At 33.9% G+C, this 17259-nt stretch overlaps 1 protein-coding gene across 2 annotated transcripts in view; it reads right to left on the reverse strand.

Moving 5' to 3' along the window:
- SECISBP2 (SECIS binding protein 2) overlaps positions 1-16851 on the reverse strand; it is a 54387-nt gene extending 37536 nt beyond the window's left edge. Inside the window, exons 1-4 of one of the 2 annotated variants that reach the window (XM_074281478.1) lie at positions 16591-16851; positions 14575-14723; positions 8495-8747; positions 8156-8267 (exon numbers count right to left, since the gene is read on the reverse strand). In XM_074281478.1, coding sequence (XP_074137579.1) covers positions 8156-8267; positions 8495-8747; positions 14575-14723; positions 16591-16626 — 550 coding nt within the window. In that variant the 5' untranslated portion in view covers positions 16627-16851. Of the gene's footprint in view, positions 1-8140; positions 8268-8494; positions 8748-14574; positions 14724-16590 lie in introns of both variants that reach the window. The other variant, XM_074281477.1, reaches the window with a different exon arrangement.
- Positions 16852-17259: the final 408 nt, after the last annotated feature.

The following is a 17259-nucleotide window of genomic DNA, read 5'->3' on the forward strand; positions in this document are numbered from 1 at the left end:
GAGAAATTTCCATTTTCCAATGTAGGTCAGCAATTGTCTACAGTCAAACTAAGGTTGCCAATATTAAGATGTAATTGGAAAATGTTTAACAAAATAAATATAAATATGGCAGATGTCAATTATGCGGTTTTCTAAGTCAATATGCAACCTAGAGAGATGTTTCAATTTGAATTTGACACCACTTGCAAAGAGCACTCAAAGAGCTGACTTGCAAGAGATCATAAAACCAGTATATGTCAGAGATAACCTTAATCCAGAACCTTCTGGTCCAGAGGATTTATTCACTATGCTACATTGATTCTATACACACAATGTATGGATTACAAGTAAAGTAGGCTTTTAAAACAAGGACACATTTCACTTATCAGTGAAATTTAATAGGAGAGAATTCATGTCTGGAATATGACTCTGATAGAATACAACTTATTAAAAAAAGAGATAAAAATTAAAATGGGAAGGGGAAACAAATAACATTGTATATATTAGGTATTAATCTGAAGAAAACCAAAAGAATGAAGCATTTAGTTGTAAAAAAATAACACACACACACACACACACACACACACACACACACACACAAACCAACCAGCCAAAAAAGGCTGTCTGAACTGAGAGGTCAACTGTCTAGTTTCTATTTACCTATTCCAGCAAAAACCCTAAGTTCTCACCACACCAAATAATGACCAAGAAGTCCAAAAAGAAACTACAAGCAAATGACTTCTTCCACTCCAGAACTAAACAGAAAGTCAACTAGAAAAGCCCACTAGGGACAGCTCAGAATGAAGGATTATGAGGTCCTGAGCACTTTGTCCTGAGATGTCCTGATGATCCAGCACTCCAAACTTCAAAGATTCAGGGAGGGGTTGGGAGATGAGTGTCTAACCTTAGAAGATGGAGATCCACACGCTGACTACCCTGCTGAAAAATACAGCAGAAGCTGGTGCCTGGCCCCGGCACAAAGTCCCAGTTCAGGAACTAAGGCTAGAGAAATAAGTAAACCAAATAAGTCACCAACAAGTATCAAAAATGATTACTGATCTAGAGCTATCCAAAAAAGCAGAAAGTCATTCTCTAAACTACAAGTAGAGAGTCAAAGAAAAAAAAAATTTTTTTTTTTTTTTTACAAATGACTCCATGATTACCTACTGCCTAGAAGATATGAAACAAAAGATTTAAAAAATAAAAGTTCTGAAAGAAAAGAATAAAGAGAATAAACAGCTTAAAAGAGAAAATGATAAATGGACTTCCTAAAAAAATAAACCAAGTAGAAATCAATGGCTCCATAAGATGGTTAAAAAAAAAATTAGAACTTGGACAACTGAAAAAAACAGAAGGAAAAAAAAAGTATAATTGCCAATATCGATAACTTAACATAAAAAGTAAATAAGAACACTATTTTCACTGTAGGAAGGTGGCACAGTGAACAGTGACAGATCTGGAGTCCGGTAGACTTGGGTTTAAATTCACCCTCAGACATTTACCAGTTGTGTGACTCATGGCATGACTGCTTCAGTTTCCTCTTGTATGAAATGATGATAATAACAGTACCCACCTTCCAGGATTGTTGCAAAGATAAAATGAAATAATACTGGTAAGCACTTTGCAAAAAACTTTTAGAGTACTATATACATACTAGCATTATTTATTATTATTAAATATTAACTGGTGTATACTTTGCAAAGATCCAGACAGAAAAAATATTTTTAAGAGCTGGAGGAAACATCATGAGCTGACAACAAGGGCATTATATAGCAGTAATGAGATTTCAAATATCCATACCTCTTATTGGAGCTTTCAGGAAATGGACAATTACTAAATTCAAGTCGTACCTTAATGATAATTTCATTTTTTAAAAGGTAAAGGAAATGATAAGAAGATCTGTTTCTTTTGATTTGACGGAATCATTTTAGAATTTGTGACAGAAAAAAAAAAAAAAAAAAAACAACCAGGGCTATAGTCTGATATTTATCTTCAAGACTGAGAGATTTCAAAGGATATGTGGATATAATAGGGGAGAATCTTTCCCACCTAAAGTTCAAGAGAAAGTCCAGCAAGAAGGAAAGCTCTCAAGAACAAAATTCTAAAGACAGAAGAGACAAATTTTGATTAAGAGAAAGTGGGTAAGTTGTCTAAAAAAATGCCAAAGCTGAGAATGAATAGTAAAGACAACAGAAAGGATTTGTTTTTTAATTATATGGAGGGTCCAAAAAAGGATTAGAACATTAATGTCCAGAGCAGAAAGGATGGAGAAGAAAAAACTGATCAGCTATTATTTAATAGTTTCTTTTGCTCAGGAGAGTGATCTCTCTTATGGAAAGAAGAGAACAAAAATAGCTAATAGAAGGCTGAAACCCAAAATCAATTAGAAGAAATTAAGTAACTATCTAGCTGCCTTGCAATCCTTCATCAAGAAAGTGATAACCAGAGCTGAAAAATACATTAGAAGATATCTTATATAACCAGCTCATTTCACAGATGAGAAAACTGAAGCCCAGAGGAAGGGAAATAACTCACAGCAAGGAAAGGAGATTTAAAACCAGGCCTTCTCTCAATAATAAATACAATCTTTATTCCATATATCAACTACCTTATTTTACTGTTCAAAAGGCTGATTAACCTGATAGATCACTAGGATACTGAAGATATAATTTATCTTTAGAGTTCAGCATACATAGTATTGGAGAAAAGATGAAGAGATGTCAATTAAATGATGATAACAATAAATTTGAAATTAATAATTGACTAAACCAAAAGAATACTCATAATTGCCTATTAGTGTGATACTCAAGGAATCTGTCCATGGCCATATATTTTTTTCATTTTTTTTCTCGGGTACTTAAGTTACATAATGGCTAGCATAGCAACTAGAATCAAAAAGATCAGTTTGATGTGCATACCCTTTGATCCAGCATTACTGCTATTGGGCTTATATCCCAAAGAAATACTGAGGAAGGGAAAGGGACCTGTATGTACCAAAATGTTTGTGGCAGCTCTTTTCATATTGGCTAGAAACTGGAAGATGAATGGATGTCCATTAATTGGAGAATGGTTGGGTAAATTATGGTATATGAAGGTTATGGAATATTATTGCTCTGTAAGAAATGACCAACAGGAGGAATACAGAGAGGCTTGGAGAGACCTCAACTGATGCTGAGTGAAATGAATAGAACCAGAAGATTGCTGTACACTTCAATGTTGTATGAAGATGTATTCTGATGGAAGAGGATATCTTCAACATAAAGAAGATCCAACTCACTTCCAGTTGATCAATGATGGACAGAAACAACTATACCCAGAGAAGGAACACTGGGAAGTGAATGTAAATTGTTAGCACTACTGTCTATCTACCCAGGTTACTTACACCTTCGGAATCTAATACTTAACGTGCAACAAGAAAAAGGGATTTACACACATATATTGTATCTAGATTATACTGTAACACATGTAAAATGTATGGGATTGCCTGTCATCTAGGGGAGGGGGTAAAGGGAGGGAGAGGATAATTTGGAAAAATGAATACAAGGGATAATGTTATAAAAAAAAATTTTTTTTTTAAATTACTCATGTATATACTGTCAAAAAAATTTATAATTATAAGAAAAAAAAAAAGATCAGTTTGAATACAGCCATAAAACTAGTTACTTGTGTGACCCCAAGCAAATCATTTAGCCTCTCTAAGCCTCAGTTTCCTCATCTGTAAAATAGAGATAGTAATAGCACCTACCACACACAGCTTTATAAAGATCAAATAATATAATATTTGATTGCAAATCAAACCTAAGGTTCTATCTAAACGATAGCTTTTTTTTGGTGAAAATTTTTGTATTTTTCAATTACATATAAATATTTTAAACATAGCTTTAAAAAAAAAAATTGAGTTTCAAATTCTTTCCCTCCCTCCTTCCTTGAGAAATCAAGTAATCTGATATACATTATACACAGGTAGTCATATATAACATATTTCCATGTTAGCCACATTGTGATAGAAAACAAGCCAAAAGAAATTTCACAGGAAATATTGTTTTTTTTTTTGTTGTTTTTTGTTTTGTTTTAAAGCATGCTTCAATCTAGACTAAGGTTCTTTCCCAGGAGGTACATAGACTTTATTATTTTAAGTCTTTCAGAATGCTCTTGGATCATTGTAAAGATCAGAATAGCCAAGTCATTCAGTTGATTTTCTTACAGTATTGTTGTTATTGTCTTCAATGTTCTCCTGGTTCTACTCATTTCACTATGCATAAGTTCATGTAAATCTTTCCTGGTTTTTCTGAAAGCATATTGCTTATTATCATCATTTTTTACAGCACTATAATATTCCATCACAATAATAAACTACAACTTGTCCAGTCATTTCCATATTGATGAGCATCCCTTCAATTTCCAATTCTTTTTAAACACCAAAAAGAGCTGATATAAATATTTTTGTATTTCTAAATCCTTTTTTTAAAAAATGTGAGATATAAATCTAATAGTGGTATTGCTAGGTCAAAGGGCATGCACAATTTGATAGCTCTTTGGCAATAATCTCAAGTTGTTCTCCAAAATGGCTTTATCAGTTTACAATCTCTCCAACAGTATACTAATATTCCAATTTTTTCCACATTCCCTCCAACATTTATCATTTTACTTTTTTTCTGTCACATTAGTCAATATGATTACCTCAAGAATCATTTTAATTTGCATTTCTCTAACCAATTCAGGTCATTTCTTCATATAACTAAAGATACTTTTGATTTCTTCTGAAAACTGCCTATTCAAATGCTTTGGTCATTTATCAACTGAGGAAGGATTCTTATTCTTGTATATTTAATTTCGTTCTCTATAAAGTTGAGAAATGAGAAGAGGCCTTCATTTGAGAAACCTGCTATAAAATCTCCTCCTCCTCAAGTTTTCTGCTTTCCTTTTAATCTTGGCTGCACTGATTTTTTTTTTTAATGTAAAACCTTTGAATTTAGTGTAATAAAAATTATTCAATGTTCTGTAGCTCTTGCTTGGTCATAAATTCTTCCCTTATCCATAGAACTGACAAATACAATGTTCTAAGCTCTCTTAATTTATGCTGATAGTTTTGCTCTCCATTTAAATCATGTACCCAATTTGACCTTATATGAGATATTGGTCTATGGGTAATTTCTGCAAAACTTTTCCAGTGTTCTCAGCAATTTTCATCAAATACTAAGTTCTTGTCCCCAAAATTTGGGTTTTTAAATCTAACTAAATTTCATTGCTTCATTGTTTTGATGACTATCACTTTGCAACACTATTTGAAACCTGGTATAGGCCACCTTCCTTCATCTGTTTACTTTGGTAAATTTTAAATCTTCAACCAAAAAGGCTTAAAAACAATTCAGATCTTCATAGATTTTTTTTTTTTTTTTTAAGATTCTTCCTTTAAGCCTGTTGCTGGCAGTATCCATATCAAATACAGGATTTAAAGAAATAGCAAGAGGAATGTAAAAATTTAAATTCTCTAAAGTTTCAGGTTAACTTTGAATTCGTTTTCATCATATGCCAGTTATTGGCAAAGCAAAATTTAAGTGGCTGCACTAAATTGTAATTAGATCTATTTTGTAAAAGATTTTTTATTTTTTTTTTTAACAAAAACATCTAAATCTCTCTAAGTAACATGAACTAAAGAAGCAGCTCTGCTAGAAGCTGCTGTGGGGGGGAAAAAAAAGGCCATTTCTAGGATGCTCAAAAGAAGAGGTTTTCAGAAACTAGATGACTACATTAAGAGATGATTTCAGAAACCAGACAACTGCATGAAATATCTTAGTCCTATGATATGATGTGCTGAAGAAATGAACACTGGGAATGAGATATGTTAATGCAAAGAAACTGATTGTTCACCCTTATAGCGCATTCCCCATGCACTGATTTCTCTTCAGCAGCTTGCCTGCTGAAGGAATGATCCCCAGTTTCTGTCTGTTGGTCTCCCCCTCATTACATTGTTCCCATTATGATCAAACACCTAAATTTCATAATTAATTATCCTTAATTAAGTGTTTAGTGCCTTAAAGCCTTTCTATATCTTGCTGAGTCAATTCTAAGACTGAGCTTTTGTACCTCCTTTTTCATATGGCAAATTCTACTTTTTAAAGAAGTTCTTCTCTTCAGTGGATTTTTGTGCCTCTTTTACTATTTGGCCAATTCTGTTTCTTACTTGGAACTATGTATGAGCAATGAAGCAGAATCCTGCACCCACTGCCAGCAAAGGATCCTCCATAACTTTTCAACCAATCAATTATCCCACCCCTCTTACCATATGTAGGCTGAGACTCAGAAAGTCACAGCTGCTAATGCAGACATCTCTAAGACCAACTGTTGGCTTGTTGGAGCACAGCCTACACTGCTCAACAGGGCATTCTACTCTCACCCAGGTAAGACAGACCTTTCCTGCTGACCTCCTAAGATGTTTTAGGCTGGAATATTTTTTTCACCCCAACTTGTTTTTAGTTCTTGCTCTAGAATGTTTTGAGGTGGTATTATTAAGATGTTAGAGAGGAATTTGGGAGAGCTGAAATGAGTTCATGTTTTTACTCTTGCATGTTGGTTCTACTTTTTCAATAATAGCTATTTCTAAAGGCAGAGATGGTAAGGTTTATCAAATTAGACAACACTCAAAATTGAACTCATCTCTTCAGAGAGTAATGAAGATATAGGGATATAGTGGGAGAGGAAAGTTTTAACTTTAACTGAAGGAGAAAGTTGGAGGAATAATTCCCACTGATCGAATCAAATAACTTAAGTTTAAATATCAAACCTTTTTTACAGTGAGTTAGAAAAATCAGTTATAACCCAGTAAGAAATTAAGTTAATGGATCCCTATAATAACCAGGAAATTCAAATTAATTTCCTATCAAGTTATTTTTTTTTAACCACTGGAAAAACATATCCCTTTTTTACTATGTTCACAAGACTTTAATTTCATTCACAACTTAACACTTTGGATTGGGATTTTCTGTTAAAACCAAAGCAATAAACAAAGTGGAAGTAGATCATGATATGCAAGTATTTCTCTTTCAAAAACTATAGAGAATGAAATTGTTGGCTGAAAAGAAAAGAAATGGATGGTCTCACTAATTTATGTCCTGAAAGTCATATAATAATTTCATGATACATGTTTTTCATTTTATAAATTTTATATTTATTTTAAGTATTGTTGGAGAAGGTAACAAGCATTTATTAGGTATCTACTGTATGCCAAGCATGTAAAAAGTTTAATCATGTACAAAATGTTTTAAGTTTATGAAATCTTTACTTTTCATATTTAATTTTTACATAGTAAATGCTAGAATACATTTCATATTGAACAGGAGGTCAAGTTTACTGAAAGGAAGGGGTAGAGAGTAAAAAAGGTTAGGCACCCCTGGCATATATAAGCTAGAGAGATGGCCTGAGAATCAGAAAGACCTAGATATAAATCTCACCTCAGCACACAAGGATTATATAATAGCAAACCAGAACTCTCAGTGCCCCAACTAATTGTTTAAGACAATAAGGTGAAGAAAAGGTGCAGATTTGCTTTTTGGCAAAGGAAATTCTTCACCTGAAACTTTCTTTACTGATGAAATCAAAAGTCAGACAAAATACTAGTCCGTGAGCATAAGTATTTTCCATTTACCTTACAATAGACTTGAAATTTCAAATAAAAGCAACTAAAACATTACTTCCAAAAACTACCCATATTCTTTTCCATACTTTAAAAGGTCCCAAAATCTAGCTGGAAAATTAGGAAATACTTCTGTTCCAATGGTCAAATTTGCATATGCAATTCAGTTCAAAGTGGTCCCTTATCAGTCAAAACACTGATTAAAACAATTATAAGATCTTCTATTAGAGATTAACAGGATGAACAAGAATACTTCATCATATTACTTACTAATATAATGAACACTGATCATTTTTGTCATTCCACCTCAGCATAATTCCTGTCAGACAAAATGACATCAGGAAGGTAAAAGAAGCATAAAATTGCTCAACTGAAAAAGAAATGTCAAACTTCATACTCCTCCCAAAAAGGCCATTCTGTTAGACAGCCTGTTGAAGGCCTGAAAACAGCTTCTACCCTTTGTTATACTGTTGCTGGTATTTTGGATTAACGCTGATTGAACCAGAGCTAATTTTTTTTTTTTTTTACCTGATTTTGAACTACCTTCAGTGTGGGTAGAAATCTGATGTGAACCTTGAACTGGTTTTATTACAGAGGATGAATTTCCTTCAATCCCTTTGTTATTTAATTTTTGCTCATCACATGTTGTTCCTTTCTGCATGAAAGAATAAAGTGACATGAAATTAGAAAAATGTTCCTATAAAGTTTTTTAAAACAATACATTGTTTTAAAGCGAATTAAAGATCAACCTACTGTCCAATTTTAAATACTTGATAAAAGGGATAAACAATGCATGTGTTATAAGTACTTACCAACTTATTATTTATAAATATTATAACTACAATTTTAAATATACATAGTAAAAAGGCAGCCTCTACTAACCTTAAACAGACTTTTAGTTTCTTGAGGAAGAGAACAAATTTGTTCATTTCTGGATTTAACTATTCGCACATTACTATAATATTTGGGGTGGTTATAATCATACTGTGAGCCAGGTACTGAACAAACACTTTGTGGAGACACAGACGAGTGAGAAGAGGTGCACTGGTGATCAACAGCAGTATCAGGAGATGAATATTGAGATGAGAAAGGTGAAGAAGATCCAAGAGAGACATCTTCAGTATAAGCCTTCTGTCTAAATAAAAATTGTATACTTTAATTGATGATTTTACATAGCAAAGCAAGCAGAGAATAATATACAATAAAAAATAATTATGATCTTTTTACTTAGGAGTTCTAGATTTTTCTGCAATGTCTAGAAAATTTTAAATTCTAGCAGTTAAAAACTCTTAGTCAACAGTTCAGTGCTTCATAAACATTTTAATATTTCTTATTTTCCCAAGGATCTTTTTTTCCCTGTCTACTGTATATGTAGCCAATTTTACATATATAACATTTTCCTATGGTGGAAAGGTTTTTCTTTTAAATACACTTAAAAAAATTACTTAACTCTATTCTCTTTAGAAATTATGTACTTTTAAATAACAGATTTGTTAAATGACATCTTGGGGGACAGAGAAGCAAGGATTCTTAAAAAATGCAATGACTTCATAGATTCTAACAAATTATGAAATAAACCCACCACTAAATAGAGGCATATTTAATATTCCATTTAAAAATATTTTATCAGTACAGGATTACTAGATCATCATTGATTCCATCAGAATCATAACTGTTTCAAAATCACACTGTCACAACAGATTCTGCTTTAGCCAGGAAAATAACCTGGTATCTCATATTGAATATAGAAGTCTTGAAGCTCATCATTACTACCTATCCCAAAGCCACCGAGAAGAAAGGAGAAAATCTAAAATGCAATAACTAGTAACAGTTATCTGGCACTCTTCAAAATAAGCTCATCACCCAATTTTTTTTTTTAAGCAGCAAATATGGTAGAGTTGAGAGTTCTCCTAAATTACATAACCATCTCCTGCTCAAATTCGATATTATACTATATTTATGGTCCGTGAACTGCAGACTATAATTGATACAGAATCAAAACGACATCAAGCAGCATTTAAAGGGGTTATTTTTGCCCAATGGACCTCTCACACTTAGTGCAAGCCAACACCAACCATTTATTTTGAGATAGTTAACTAATCCTTACCCTGTATCTGATCTTTACACATTAAAATATCTTACAGATACTTCACTGAGAGCCATTAAAAATTACAGAAGAAAAGTTATGGAAAAATTTTCCTGGATGCCGTTGTCTCAAGATGACAGACTAAATTACAACTTCAATTTATATATCAATACCTACCTTTTACTAATAGAGAAAATTGGCCACCATGAGTCAAAAGTTACAGTAGAAAAATAAGTAAACTAAATCTGAGAAGTGGCTGGGTAAAAAAACATCATTTAGATCTGAAATTTATAATTTTTCTTTACAGTAAGTGAAAACCATCACAAATAAATACATAAATCCTGGAAGCCAAGATGAGCAGAGAACAGATGTTTGAGCTCTTCCTTTGAGATTCCCTCCAATACCAGATCAAGGCTCTGAACAGGCTTTGAAGTAACAGAATCCCCAAATATTTGGAATGTAAAAAATTTCCAGTAGAAGATATTTCATAAGAACTTCAGGAAAGATCTGTCTCAATTGGGCAGGAGGAGAAGCGTCAGGCACAATGCAGGGAAGCCCAGGGCAGAGAGGCCTCTGGGAATCTACAAGGAAATTCTTAGCCAATACAGCAGTGTTGGCTACTCTGTCCTGATTCAGAAGCCAGTGGATCAGCAGACCCCTTCAACGCAACTACAGAAGGCAAATAGAGAGCCACTGAAACCTACCATAATAGGCGAGACTTAGCCAGGCCCACCCAGCATAGAAGGAAGCCAGAGGCACTAGCCCCAAGGCAGCATGAAGCCCTGTCACTTATAGAAGAAGCTTGGGACAATCACCCCTTTGCCCTAAGACCAGACCTCAACCTTTAAAAATGAGCAAAAAAGCAAAATGAATTCTGACCACAAATAACTATTAACACAAGGAAGAACAGACCTCAAACTTTGAGGACACTAAAAGCAAACCATCTCCAAATGAAATCTCAAAGGGATATGAGTTGTTCTCCAATAGAGAAACTGTCTGAAGAACACTCCTTAAAAAAAATACATATGATGAAATGGAAAAAGAAAACTCCTTGAAAAACAAAATTGATGAAATGGAAACTGAGAACTCCCTAAAAAATGAAACTGGTAAAATGGAAAAAAACAAACAAACAAAAAAAAAAACACCTCTGTGAGTTAACTATAGCAGAGGATTTCGTATAATAAATTAATAAAATAATATCACCATTGGCCAGAAATCAATTAGAAGCCCAAATAAAATCCCAACATAAAAGTCAAAAGCTCCACAAATTATTTTTGGTACTATGATCTTCATTATAATACATGGCTAGATATTACAAATAGTTTGCAAGAGGTAAAGAGAGTGAGATGAAATAGAGTCTTCTTAAAAATTAATTAACAAAAATTACTTACAGTCTGAACCATTCATTTTGGCAATTCATCATATGTTGCCCTATTTTGTCATATGCTTATTTGAGGTCTTCTTTAAAACATTACTTAACATACTTTTAAACACTCCTTTACAGTAAGTCATTTCTTTTGCAATTCATCCTCTCCTCTACTAAAACTAGTAACCTAGTAAGATCCTTAACATAGAAACAATGAATCAAAACTATTGTGTCTAAGAGAAAAAGAAAGGCATCATAGATATTCCATACCTCCCAAACTTAAGTCTTTTATTGAAATCCTGCATCTTTTATATATTCCAGTTAGTTTGAGTAGATATTATCAAATTTTTAAAAAGGGTCCAGGTGAGAGTAGAATATTCTGAGGGAAAGAAAAAGCTGAATGTATGAGAAAAGAACAAAAGAACTAAGAGAATCTAGATACAATCAAATAGTGTGCTGTAGTTTGGATTCTTAACATTTGTTTAGCTATGCAAGATTTATCCTTTCTGGGCTTCAATTTGTTTTTTGAAATAAGGGAGTTAACTCTCTAAGTAGCATTCTAGGTGTAAATGTCTATTTCTCCAATGATATCTCTCTTCTCTAAAATTAAAAACTCCAACTATCTGTTAGATTCCATCCCTTTAAACACCTAACAGATTTTGGAAAGAAAAAGCCCAATAATGGTCACGGACACTATTCTTTTCCTCTAGAAACTACTTAGCTATTGTTTTTAAAAATGTACAGTTCTCCCCAACTTTCAAAAATTTGTCATTTAACTAAACTAGTCCCATTTTCTTACTTTTTCTTTCCATTGCCATCCTGACAATCTGGCTTCCATTCACAATTCTTTCAAATCTCAGGTCCTCCCAACATCAAATTTTGAAAATTTTATTCTGAAAGACTTCCTACTTCTTCCTACTTTACCTTCAACATATTCCCTAAAATTCAATTCTCAACTCTTCTCTTCCCTACAGACTCATCCTTTCAAATGATTTATCTCAAATATAGCACCCAGAATCAAAGTCTATACTCTAAACTGTTTAATGCTATTACTACTTCAATATTTTGCTGCAACCCCAACTTCAACAATTCTTAAGTGGAAATCACTATCATATTAACTTTGGGATGAAAAAAGCTATGTTTGTGTTATAAATTGCAACTATACTGAATTTAATAAAGAAATAAAATCAAATGTTGCATAAGGGCCTGGAGTAGGTTAAGTAAAAAGATGAAGATGAAAGGATGAATGCAACAAACAAACTTTAAAGAAATGTTATAGATATGAGGAAAAGGAAACCTATATTGCCCTTTGTTAGTCAAATTATCTTTCTAAAAATCTTTTGTTAATCTGAGAGACACAGAGAAAGAGAGACAGATAGAGACTAACATAGAAAGAGATCTCAAACTAATAAGTAAAGTGAATCGGATAAAAATAGTGCTCAAGTTTACTGTATGGATTCATTCATTTGATTTTTCAGATTCAGATGCTCTGCTGAATTCTCATACTTTGTTTAAGTAAATGTTTCTTCTCCACAGTAGCTCAGATGGAAACCTCAAAATATACTTCCTCAGACTTCTATAATAATGGGCCCCACACTAACTTGAGACCAATCCTATATCAAACTCCCCTAAGAGGTGATGTCACATCAATAAACATACTTGCAGAAATGGCTTCAATTTCTTTAAATGTAATTTGGCAAACACACATCTTTCAATATTATGTCACTATTAAATATATTTATATAAAGTTTATGTAAATCTTATCCTATTATTTAAAGTCAAATACAATATTCTTATGTTGGTGTTAGTATTTCCCTCACTGGCACAAATCATAATTCCCTTTACACCTCACAGATGGTCTTCAAGGAATGGTGTAGCTGGAAAATTCCTCATCTTGTAGCCAACACAGTAATGAACCTCTCCAAACTTAAGATAGCTGGACTCAGAACACAGGCTTTTATTCACAGACCTCACAGTTTGATAGAACCAAAGTATATGCCCCATTGGCATAAAGGAGAAACTTAAGGAATATCTTTTCATCACAATGAGGTATTCAAATAGGACCTTAATGGAAATTTCAAATAAAATATAAATTCTGGAAAAAATGCTGTATTTTTACATATTTATTTTTTCTTTTTTCAGTATAATATCACCAAAGTAAATACAGGAAAAATGATTCATAGATCACACAGATCCTCAATGGAGTCATGTATCCCCAATAAGTCATATATTAAAGCTGACCCAGACCATAACCTTGTATATCTAGCATTAAGAAATGTATTGGCAATTATTTTATTGAATTTAAGTGTCACAATCAATCAATCTAGTTGTATGTGCCTACTTTATGAAGTTTTTAAAAAGTGATTTTAAAGGAGTTTAGCTTCTTTTTCATCCATTCTAAATTTGTTTAACCATAACAACAAAATGTTTTGAAATCAAAATATGTATTATAGTTTGACAAGACAAAAATTTTCAAAGTTTCTGCTTGCAATTACTGGTAATTGCAAACAACTCATTACTGTCTCCACTTAGAGAATTCTCTCCAAGGTCTCCTAGAAAAGTTGCACCTTTCTCCTCACTCACAATAGAAAAAGTTCATACTATAATTAGTACTACAATTATATTAGCTATACTTAAAGGTTGAACAGGCTTTTGTGATCCACTCTATTCATCAATGAAAACATTATTTCTAATGCATTCTGACCTTCAAGAATAACATGTACTTCTAAACTAGGGATTACTGTACTATGAAAATCCCCAAATCTTGGGAGTTCATTAACCTAATTCTCTTAGGGAAAAACCATATCTAGGAGGTTAATTAATTTGCTCCAAATCATGAAGTTGTTAACTGGCAGGGCAATACTAGATTAAGAATAAGGATCATTTTAGCTCTGGAATAAATTAGATGAACTTAGAATAAACCATTTAACTATATTGGATCCAAGGTTCTCAATCCATTTAAGATGAGGAAAGTTAAGTGAAAATAAGATACTTTTTTGATTCCTATTAGATAACAAAATTCTCAAGAAGATAGGAAAAGAATAAAGGCAAAAAGCACAACTAAAACCAATAACTACTGAATTAAGACTTCAAAATAGAATATCTCTCTCACTAATGAAACCCAAGAACACAGAGTGATAGTATTAAATTCTCATACAACTAGGTTATATATCATCACTTTTAAAGACTGCAGAATTGAGTCACACTGCAACCAAACATCTTTAGAATTAACTAGCCTCAAAGGTTTCTTCTGCTTGCCTCTTTTCCCACTGTAGTAAAATCACAGCTCATTGTTCAACTAAAACAAAATATACAGCTGAAGCCTTGGTCCTTCAGTGTATAATAATGTAATGTTTCACTACATATATCACTGTATAATATCCCAGACCTGTTTCCAATCTCTCAAAGTCTACCATTGTTATTTGTATCAAATTTGAAAACTTAATGAAAGTCAAGAAGTCAAGATATAAAATTCCCTCTATAAGGCATGACATTTAGAAAGATACATACTCAGTCACAGGTAGTTCCTGAACAAATGGATAGCATGTAGTTGCGAAGTTAGGGAAGACACATGCGCCTGAGGATTCTGACCATGCCACATTAAGCACAGCATATTTTGGGACAAACGGTTTGACATCTGCAGATAACTTGATGCCGCCCTGAGGAAAAAAAGGGGTTTTTGGCTACATGCATTCTGAAATCAACTGAAAAAATACACATATAAAAAACTTTCAAAGAGATCAACCACCACAAGGGTACCATTGAAGCTCACTGTGTTAAAGAAGAGTTTCCTCATATTTTTGAAACAATTAAAATAAATCATTATTGACCAATCTTTTTTTCCCCTTCTATACTTTGTATTAAGTACAGTTTTGAAATATTAGTATCAGTTAAGAGTTCATGGGGGAAAAAAAAGTTTTTTGAAAGTTTAACATTATGACTGTGCTTCAATAAAATGGGAAAAGTAGGAATCAGGGAAATGCAATTTAAAGACCTATAGTAAATTTTCAATTTGCTGTGATCTGGTCTTCCAGGAGTTTTTCTATGTTTCATTTTCAAACCTTGGAAAAGATATTCATCTCCCATTTTTGGTTGTAAAGAATGTCTAAGAAACAATGATAGTTCACTCCGAAAGTTAAAAAGTACATGTGACATTTATAAAATACTCCAATATATGCAAAAATTATCATAAAATATTTTGAAAATAAAGCAAATGCTAAATTTCTGAAGATCAGATGAATATAAGTGGCATACTTTGTGAGCTCTAAATTACCATTTTCCCCTTAAATACGAATATATCTAAACCATTAAAATTCACATTCTAGCAAAATATTTCTATATAATTATCCACAAACAGTACAACTTCTAGAATTTTACTTGTTCTCGTTTCAAGAGAGTTTTTGTGTGTGTGCGTGTTTTTTTTTTTTTGTTTTTTTTTTACAACTGCTGTTGCTGAATTTCATAAATATCATCATAGGAAATGGTTTAAACAATCTACCAAGCTTTCAGTTAAGCCCAAAACAAATCCAAACACCCACAAAACCCAGGGTTCCATCTAGTGGTTAGAGTTAATGTCAAGTACTTTTTAAAAAGGCCTTAAAAAAGAAAACTTTGGGGAATTTTAATAAATTAATGACTTTTTCTCTTAAAGGTTCCCAAATCCTTGCAAAATTTGGTTCATTTTTGTAGAATGTCTTATTTCATTCCCCTAAAGAGTAAACTCCACCTACACACTATAAATTGTCACCTTCCCAGCCTTTTATGCTCCGGATTTTTTCAGAGCAGAAATTAAAATGGTAATTGACGTGCCCCTGGGTTAACAGGGCTAGTGAGAGCCAGAGGCAGCATTTGAACTTGGATCCTCCGGATCCCAAAGCCAGCTCTCGATCCCCCAGGCAGAGCACCCGTAAATGCTGGAAAGTCGTTCCGTTTTGTTTTTCCCAAAAGCCAGGACGACTCAGAGCGAGAACTCTCTGAATTGAGGCTCCTGGCCTCGGATTACAACGCAATAACATTTACGATTGTAATCCTGTTTTAGAATAAAGTCACAGGATAACAAGGGTCGATGGGTAGATGCGTCATCGATTTATGCTTTTATCTGTCAAAAATATCTATCAGTAAGATTTAGGGCCGGGATTCCAACAGAGTTCTTGTTTTTAAAAGAACAAACAAAAATAAACGAATATGGCTCCGTAGGTAAACACACAGAAAGCTGAGGAGGAAGTACCTCAAGGCCCAGGGCAAAGGCCAGGGACAAGGAAGACAGCCAGTCCCTGATGGGGGACATAAGGGAGAGAATATCCACGTCAGCCCCGCACCCCTCCGGGGCCCAGACTCGAGAAGCACTGGGGGGCGGGGAGAAGTGGCGAAGGCTCGGTGCAGGGATGCACAGGCGGCTTCCTCCTAGCGGGGGCGAACAAGAAGGGGGTTCGGAATAGACACAACCAGACCCAAGCCTACGGAGCACCAACTCCCTCGGGAGATCCGGGCTAACGGGCAGCAGAATGCCCTCCCTGCCACCCTTACCTCGTTATTGGGCTCCCTTTTCCCCTCCGAGGCCATGGCGGAGGAGGGGTAGAGGAAGGTGGCTCCTCAGGGAAACCCGCCGAGGAGGAAACACACCTTACTTCCTCCCCCGCCTCCCTTCTCCTTCCTCCTCTTCTTCCTCTTCCTTTTCCTCCTCCTCCTCCTCCTTTTTCCCTTTTGCGACCGACGCGAGGAAGGTGCGTCACAGAAGCGCGACTCACGCCTCTAAGGCAGGCTTCTCTACCCGCCGCCTCCTTCTCTGTGCGCTTGCGCTCTTCGCCTGCGTTTGGGAGCACGTGGACTGTGCCCACGTGGGCTGTCCTCAGTTTCCTTCTTAGAGACTAGTTTTCCCCAACTCCAAGAGAATCATGAATTTCGTTTCCCACTCTAAAATCCACCGATAGTTTTTCACTTCAGGGAAGGAAAGAAAACTTTTTTTGTTTTTAAGTGTTGATAATTTTATTTTTACTTCCCCTTCATTTCCAAATACAGGGTGTTCTATATGTTCTAATGCAGTTTTGAGCAATTGAAGCTTATGTAAAAAACGTTTTTTTAATATTAATCATATTTACATTACTATTTCAAGCTATAAAAGCTTAAAAATATTACTTAGGCAGTTAATTATGGTAATTTAATTGTAAACAAATGCCATTTAAAAGATTTTAAAGT

This window comes from Sminthopsis crassicaudata, chromosome 1 (genome assembly GCF_048593235.1).
Source record: "Sminthopsis crassicaudata isolate SCR6 chromosome 1, ASM4859323v1, whole genome shotgun sequence".
Taxonomy (NCBI): domain Eukaryota; kingdom Metazoa; phylum Chordata; class Mammalia; order Dasyuromorphia; family Dasyuridae; genus Sminthopsis; species Sminthopsis crassicaudata.